The sequence below is a fragment of the Prunus dulcis genome, chromosome 4 (assembly GCF_902201215.1).
Source record: "Prunus dulcis chromosome 4, ALMONDv2, whole genome shotgun sequence".
In the NCBI taxonomy this organism is placed as follows: domain Eukaryota; kingdom Viridiplantae; phylum Streptophyta; class Magnoliopsida; order Rosales; family Rosaceae; genus Prunus; species Prunus dulcis.
The window spans coordinates 8,742,884-8,752,095 of NC_047653.1; the positions used below are offsets into that span (position 1 = coordinate 8,742,884).

General features: G+C 37.8%; 1 protein-coding gene across 1 annotated transcript; it reads left to right on the forward strand.

The window, feature by feature from the left end:
- Positions 1–335: 335 nt before the first annotated feature.
- On the forward strand, positions 336–2,293 carry LOC117625267 (ankyrin repeat-containing protein At5g02620-like). The gene is made up of 3 exons (XM_034356858.1): positions 336–932; positions 1,220–1,732; positions 1,895–2,293. Exons 1-3 carry the CDS (start codon positions 336–338, stop codon positions 2,291–2,293), a joined length of 1,509 nt encoding a protein of 502 aa, XP_034212749.1.
- The last annotated feature ends 6,919 nt before the right edge of the window (positions 2,294–9,212 follow it).

Genomic DNA, 9,212 nt, shown 5'->3' on the forward strand with positions numbered 1-9,212 from the left:
ATGCATGCATAGTTGACTCAATATAAAAAAGGTAAATGACACCAACTTGTTATTTTTTGCGCATGTGATATTTGTTTTATTCACAGGCAATTGGCAATAATATATTGTCAGATTTATTAAAATGGTTGACACAATGGTGGCACTGCCTACATCTACATCTACATCTACATCTATACCCAATTAAAATGTTACATAATAGAATATTGTACATGTTGTCTTTACAAGCAATTGGCACTGAATGTGTCATCATCCCTTCCCATAAGTAGACATGGAGGATCAACACTAAGTCATTCACAGAGCATTAGAGAAAGTTGAGTGCAGAAAAAAGGGTTGAAATGGATCCTTCTGTGTATGAGGCGGCCAGATCGGGTGACGTTGGTTTATTGAAAATAGTTGAGAAGAAGGCTTCAACTGGATTTTTTCTTCAGAAAACGCCTAAAGGCAACAATGTTCTCCACATTGCTGCTGAATTCAAGCAAATAGCTTTCTTCATAAACACCCCACTCGATGATCATCAATGTCGTCCACTGTTTTGGGCCGCTAACAACAAGGGCAACACTCCCCTGCATGTTGCGGCCAGAGTTGGCTCCGATGAGATCGTAGAGTTCCTTATTAAACATGCAAAGAAGTCGCCGCCCACTGGAGGAGCCTATTTGGAAAGCGGCGGAGAAGCTCGTAAAGAGTTACTCGAAAGGACTAATATGGAAAAGGAGACAGCATTGCATGTTGCTCTCCGGTATGGCTACCAAAGAGTGGCCCACTTACTAATCGAAGCCAATCCTGAATTGACTTGTTTAACTAACATGGTGAACGAGTCGCCGTTGTTCTTGGCTACGTCTAAGGACTATATGCAGACTGCCAATATGATTTTAAAGCACTGTCCCGAGTCTTCTTTCCAAGGTGTCAATGGTGTCACAGCTTTGCATGCCGTGGTAACTCACAAAAGTGAATTAGCCATAAGGAAGACTAGTGACCTAATCTATATGCTTTATTTTGATATAGTATCAATTGTTGGTTGATTATGTATAAACTTATGTATTTTTTAAAATATTTTTGTTTTTCGTATATACTTGTCTAAGACATGACAAAATACACATTTTCTAAAATCAAACATATAATCCACGTATGTATATCTTCTTTGCGATATTTTAATTGAAGTCCATATGTAAGCTATCTAACTATATTTAAATCTTTATTATGCATGCTAGAAACTTTGAAGCTTATGATCCGCAAAAATGGTGATGCAATTAAAGAAGCTGATGCAATTGGATGGACTCCCTTACACTACGCAGCATTAAAAGGGAACCTTGAAGCAACCAAACTACTGTCGGAGAAACCCGATGTCTCTGCTTTTTACATGTTGGACAAATCTGGAATGTCAGCTCTTCACGTGGCGGCCTTTGCAGGTCACAAAGAAGTAATGGAAGAGCTTATTAGGCGTCACCCTGATATTGGCGATTTGGTCAACCACAAAGGTCAAACGGCTCTGCATATTGCAGTTTTAGCTGGACAAGAAACTGTTGTCAAATATATATTGAAGGAGCCTAATCTTGGGGGAATAATACATGAAAAAGACCAAGATGGAAACACGGCTTTGCATCTAGCTGCTAGTAACCAAGATTATAAAATCATGAAACTTTTGGCAGCATACGGGAGACTGGATAACACTGCTTTCAATCGTCAACTCTTAAAGGCAGCCGACATTTTTCATAGCGGCAAACTTGAAGAACAGGTACCCCCCAATTTATATTATATCTAATCCCTTTAATCAAGGTGGTATTTTCTATATCTACTTTTAGTTTAAGAGTTAAGTAAAGAAAAAGGAGTACTTAACTTTCTTATAGTAATTTACAATGTTTTCATTAAAGAATAATGTACTTTCTTTGTGTTGTAGGGCATATGTCATGTTACTACTAAGCTTTCGAAGCTCCTGGGGAAGTCCATTGGCGTGCAATCTTTTCAACGGGGTGTCAATTTCCATTTTTGGAGATCGGAAACTTGGGAAAGAGAGGCCTCAAACGACACGCCGCAGTCGCAGATGCCGACCCTGGCTGTTAACATTACAGCCAAGAAAGAAAAGCCACAAGTTAAAGCGGAGGAGCAGCCCCTGCAGAGACGCGACACCAGGCTGCTGATAGCGACACTAATCCTAGGCATCTCATTTGCGGCGGCTATCACTGTTCCAGGAGGCACAAGACGAGACGGAAGGCCGGTTTTACAAGGAAAACCAGCTTATTCAGTGGATTTAGTCTGCAACTGGTTCTCCTTCATGGTGTCAGCTCTCACGATTTAAGATGACATATTGGACAGAAAAGTCGTTCGAATCAAAGTAGCAGCACAACTGATTCAGTGGTCCGTTTCCTCATTGATTATCGCATTCGTTGCGGCCGCGACGGCAACGGCAGCCAAAGACAAGAACTGGACGAACTTTCAGTTTGGCCTCGTCTTGGCGACTGGATCTACTATATGTTTTTTCTGCTTTTTTTTTTTCTCTAGGTGTTATCCAAGAACCGGTAAAGAAACTAAGATCTGCCTCCGGGATCGCGTAATTTAATATATTATTTATATGCTCCACTTCAGTTCAGTAAACTGAGTTCTGTTAGTCTTGTACTGTATTTCTAATTCTGTATTATTCTATACAATTAAAGCCTAGATTGAACAATCTTCCCTTCATGTTCTTGTGATGCTCAAACTGGTTCGTGTTAGGCTAGTTGGCCGGGACAGTGAATCCTTCACTTTACACCCTAGTTCAAGTTCCTCTCCCTTAGTTTGATTTAGAGTACATTATCGTTGTTAAGAAAAGTGATTCCCTACCTTCCCTTACTATTTAGGTTTAATTGACAATGCTTCATCCCCCCAAATTTCTAAGTGAACAGGAAACCTCTGTATACTCTGGGAAATTTGGAAAAATAATATTTTCCTCAACACATGGAAAGGCTTTTAGCCTATCTTTCAAATCGAAAGATGGGCTAAAAGTCTTTAACATGCCCATAACTTGGCTAGTTTTCAAAGTTTTCCCATACTTCGCGCTCTTTATAATATCTTTCATTTAGCGTTAAAATTATTGAGAAGTTTCTGAAGTGGCCTATTAACTAAACAGTAGTTGGATGACAAGTTGAGCAAGTTTCATAGAAGTCAGCGACGAGGAAGTTTTGTGTTGATCGCTCAGAAACTTCTTGTCTATTAATTTACTCAAGTTGACTGCAAGACAATTTGAATCGAGCGAAAGAGTTCAATATTAATTAAGTATTTCAACTAGCCATGTGGATTCTTTCCTGGCAAGGTGTCATTTTCAAAATGAGCCATTTTTAATTTCATTAATTTACACTCTTCAATATTATCGTATAAAAATTGACCAAAATTTACACGTTCTCATAAAGTTAATAGTTTGATATTTTGTTAAATTGATGATTTGACAAGTGATACCTAGTTTTATATGTACGTACGTAGATGTCGGCATACAACACGTGGACAAAACCAAAAAGAAAACAAAAGACATTGATACTTTATAAACCCAGAAATAAAATAAAAATGAGTTTAAAATTGAAAAACAAAAGCACAGCTCTATCTCTATCTTCCTCAGCGAAAGAAGATGATAATGAAAGAGAGGCGAGGCGGCTGAAAGAATGAAGAGGGATAAAGATGAGATGAGGGTTTATTCTTACAATATAAAAAGATGGGTTTTTTTTTTTTTTTTTTGGTAAAAAAAAAAAGGCTTATTATTAGATTAGAGAACTTCAACAAAATAATAATAATAATAATAAAGATTAGAAAACATTTATTTTTGTTTAAAACAAAAAATTTTATCGCTTGAAAAATTGTGTAAGTAGTTGAACAATTTGAATTTGTGTTTCAAAGGCATTTTGGTAATCAAACTTGTTTTGATTCCGATTCTTAACAATATAGTAAACAGTTTGAATGAGAATTTGTTTTGTTTTCATTCTGATTCCTGACAGTTAGTAAACAATTTAATTGGAATACTTGACTCCGATTCATGTTTATCTCGATTCATGATTAGTAAACAAGCCCTAAGAGAATGAGAGTTATTACCTATCATAGAGCTTCAGACTTTGGGAGAGAAAGCACAAGAGCGAGCCAGCGAGAAAGACAGTGCGAGTTTGATAAACAGACATCGAGCTAGAGAAATATATCCACCATGAGAGAAAGGGAGTCAGAGCGAGAGAGAGCCAGAGAAAATCAGAGCGAGTGAGAGAGAGTGAAAGAGAGAGCCTGAGTTTTTTGTTGTTGAAAGAGATATATAGTTGGAGCGATAGAGAGAGAGCTTGGGTTTTCACGACTATTTTTTTAAAATTGTCCATGCTCCAATTTTTTATTGTTCGCGTGTTTTTCATTGCATAGCGTTTCGGTTCGTTTTGTTTTGTTTTGTTTTTTCGCAAAAATCCCTATCTTTAATAGCACTTCTGTAAAAACGCTACTCTGTAGGGCTATTAATAACATATTTTGTAGGATAGAGTGGGAGGGTTTGGTTGCTGGGTTTGGACTTTGGAGTGAATTATATATTTGTTGGGCTTTAGGATTAGTTACATATGAAGTTAGGATGAGTTCTATGGTGAGTGTGTCATATATGGACTATAGATGTGAACTTTTATATTAGCCACATGATTCATCTGAATAGTAACTTCACTTAAGTTTAATGAAATGATCTTTGTGGCCAATATGAAGGTCAACATGAGAGGTCCATGTATGGCACCTTCACTATAGAATTTCACAAGTTATAATTAAGGGATTTTTGGGATAACAATTGGGCTTATATGGTATAAAAAATTGGGCTTAAAATATAAAAAGTAGATAAATTAGGATACTGCGTTGCACAATGGAATGCTGGAGTGGTGGTGATTTTGTTAGTGGAAGCCGATCCTCAGTTGTGTTCCTAATGTAACGTTAACGTGCTATTGCTCTTTAAACAAGTGTTCCTAAGGATGTAAGTCGTCCTTCTACTCGGTTTGGTGTAGTTTACTGAATTACAGAACACAATTCTACTCAATACCATCGTTTGTTTATTGTACCGTGTAGTCCAAGTAATAAAAGATCAATAACTAGGGGGTGTATCCAATTCATGGACCATGAGCCTTAGTAGATCTGTCATGGCTCCTTCACTCGTATGAGTACCACCCCTTGCTACCAACATAAATAAATTTTTGCAACCTATTGAAACCCAGAACAATTCCCAAAACAAAAATCATTTCCTCATTGATCACCTTTGTTCAAGATCTCTATTATTACAAGTTTCTTATTACTTTTTTATTTTATTTTTCAAAATTTTGAAATAATTTGTTTCAAAAGTTATGGATTTTACAATCTAATTTCATATCGAAATCCATGGAAATTATACATGCCATCCATTGTCATGTGGCTGGATTATCGGATGGTATACATGTACTTTCCTTGCCATCGACAACTGGAAAACTCTTTACCAAAAGAGTATATATAAGCAGAGCAAAGAATATATCTTTAAGACGAAGAGCATAGAATCTGAAATGGAAGACTTTTTCAGGTACTCTAGTAAGAATCCATCTTTATATAAATGCTTTTTGTTGACAAGACGACGACTCAGGTCCTGTGTGAGATTCTGATCATGGCTGGTAAGAGAGTAAATGAAAGAGAGAACCGCCGTAAGCAATTCACAACTTGTATTGCGAGAGAGAGAGAGAGAGAGAGAGAGAGAGAGAGAGAGAGAGAGAGATCAAAGCTAGCTAGCCATGGATCCTTCTCTGTATGAGGCGGCAACATCAGGTGATGTTGGTTTCTTGAGACAAATAATGAGAGATGGTGGTGCATCAATTGATCTTCTCCATCAGAAAACGCCTAAAGACAATAATATTCTTCATATTTCCGCTAAATTCAAGCAAATAGATTTCTTCGAAAATGTTGATCCAGATCAATTTGGCCACCTGTTTTGGGCCACCAACAAGAAGGGTGACACTCCTCTGCACGTTGCTTCAAGAGTAGGCTGTCATGAAATAGTAAAGTTGCTCATTCAAGTGGCAAAGCAACCGCTATCAGTTGAAGGAGCCGATGAGGAAAGTGGACTAGCTGATGGTGAAACTCATAATTTTAAACAACTACTTGAAAAGACTAATTCGCAAAAGGATACAGCCATGCTATTGAAATATAAGTGTTTTAGCTTTAGTTTAAATTTACAGATTTAAATGTGAGCCCTTGAATTATAGTCCAAGTAGACAGCTAAGATGTAATCTTAGAATAGGGGAATGGATGGCTAGATTTGGATGATGTAATGTGGTGTGCAGTGTGTGCGTGAATGAGTAAGAATTCATCTACTTCTTCCTCAAGCTCTATCCCTCTCCAAAATCTAACATGGCCTCAGAGCCAGGTTCGATCGCTTAACTCTGGACGTTTGAATCTGTGAAGAAAACGAGTTGAGATTGAAGAAATTGCTTGCGAGATCTGTGTCTAACAAGGCAGGGTCTGGTGGGGAGCTGAGAGCGCCGATTTTCAACGGCGAAAACTATGAATTCTAGAGCTTAAGAATGAAAACCATCTTCAAATCTCATGGGTTATGGGAATTTGTTGAGAAGGGAGCAGAGTGCTCAGATTCTAAGGGAGCTGGTGAATCCAATGCAAAGGAGAAAGAAAGAAAAAAATCAAGCGATGATGGGAAGATGACTCTCACAGAGGTGCTCATGAAGGATGCTAAAGCCCTGGCTCTAATGCAAGGAGCAGTTTCTAATGCAATTTTTCCTCGGATCTGTCACGAAGATACCTCAAAGGGAGCTTGGGATATCTTGATGCAAGAATTCCATGGTGATAAACAGGTTAGAAGTGTTAAATTACAAGGTCTTCGTAGGGAGTTTGAATATACAAGAATGAGAGATAATGAATCACTATCTGTTTATCTTACAAAATTATTTGATATAATAAATCAAATGCGGAGTTATGGAGAGGAATTATCTAGACAACGAGTTGTTCAAAAGGTGTTAATTAGTCTGCCATCAGCCTATGATTCTATTTGCTCTGTTATTGAACATTCGAAGGATTTGGATGTGACTGAGGTACAAGAAGTTGTAGCCTCTTTGAAGAGCTCTAAGTTAAGGCTAGATAGGCATTCTGAAAACAAAACTGAGAGAGCATTTGCTAGTCTGAGTGTGAATCCCAAATCAGATAAGCCCACTGGAAATTAAAGTACTAAGGATCAGAAGAATTGGAAGGGAAAAGGTAACAAATGGGATAACAAATCCACTGATGGTCCTAGAAATTCTTGCAAGCACTGTGGCAAATTGAATTTTGGTGAGTGTCAATTTACGGGCAAGCCAAAGTACTACAACTGTGACAAATTTGGTCATCTTGCAAGGGACTTCTATAGTAAGAAACCAGAGAAATCAGAGAAATCAGTGCAATAGCTCAAGTATGCTACTCAGGTAGAATCTACACCAACTATGTTTTATGCCAGTAATAAATCTAATACTAGTGTAAAAGGATATGAGGATGTATGGTATGTAGATAGTGGATGTAGTAATCATATGACAGGTAGAGAGGATCTACTTGTTGATATTGACAAGAATGTGATTGCAAAGGTTGAAATGGGTACTGGACATCTTGTTGAAGTTACTGGTAAAGAAAATCTGGTGGTTGAAACCAAAGTAGGCAAGCAATACATTAAGGAAGTTATGTTGGTGCCTGGACTGAAAGAAAACTTACTTAGTGTAGGTCATATGATGGAGCATGGCTACTTGGAGATCACAAGTTGGAAACCTATGATGACAGCTCATATTCCAACTTGGTTTCAAAAGTACAAATGAGAGGAAATCGAAGTTTTCCAGTGAAATTGCAGTTTGGAATACACATTGCCTACAAGGCTAGTATATGTCACTCTACTACTATGTGGCATAGGAGATTGGGGCATTTGAACATGAGTAGTTTGAAGTTGATGCAAGAACAAGAGATGGTGGTAGGTTTACCAGAAATCTGAGCAACTAAAGAGGTATGTGAAGGGTGTGTTCTAGGTAACCAATGCAGAGAGGCATTTTCAAGGGAAGATACTACTAGAGCATCAACTCCTCTAGAACTTATACATAGTGATATTTGTGGCCCAATGCAGATTGTTACAAAGGCAGGTAAGGTACTTTCTCACCTTTATAGATGATTGTACTCAGATGTGATGGATTTATTTTTTGAGATACAAGTATGAAGTATTCAATGTATTTAAGAGGTTTAAGGCTACTGTTGAACTGTAAAGTGGATATAAGTTGAGGAAATTGAGAAGTGACAGAGAAGGAGAGTATACATCCATTGAATTCAATAGGTTCTGTGAAGAAATGGGAATGGAAATGCAACTCAATGTGGCATATTCACCACAGCAGAACGGTGTGGCTGAAAGGAAAAACATGACCATTGTGGAGATGGCCAAGTGTATGATGTTTGAGAAGAAGATGCCACTAGAATTTTGGGCTGAAGCTGTTAACACTGCAGTATATATCCTAAATAGGTGTCCAACTAAGGCTTTGGATAAGAAGACTCCATTTGAAGCCTATAGTGGTAGAAAGCTAGGAATTAAGCACTTAAGGGTGTTTGGTTCTTTATGCTATGCACATGTTCCAAATCAACAAAGACAGAAGCTCGATTTGGCTAGCATAAGATGTGTTTCTGGGATATGGAAGCTGTGAAAAAGGCTACAGGCTTTACAACATTGCATCTGGAAGAGTAGTTATTTCCAGAGATGTAGTATTCAATGAGGAAGCAAGCTGGAATTGGAATACATAAAAGGAATGCAGTATATCAGTTCCACTTACTCATATGCTTACTGAGAAAGAAAAGGAGACTAGTGAAGCTAGCTTGCCTCAAGCAGAGATCTCAGAAGAAGAACAAGTTGAAATTGGTTCAGGACCACAAGATATTGACCACACTCCTCTGAAATATAAAAGTATTGCAGAAATATATGAAAGATGCCATCTGAGCATCATTGAGCCTGAGACATTTGAAGAAGCTGTCAAAGATGAGTCATGGCAGAAAGCAATGGAGAATGAAATTGCAATGATAAAGAAGAACAACACTTCGGAGTTGGTTAATAGAGTATCTAATAAGCCAGTAATTGGTGTCAAATGGGTTTATAAAATCAAGTTGAATCTTGATGGCTCGGTTCAGAAAAATAAAGCAAGGCTTGTTGCAAAGGGTTACTCTCAAAACCCTGGAATAGACTTTAATGAGACATTTGCACTGTCACTAGACTTGATACA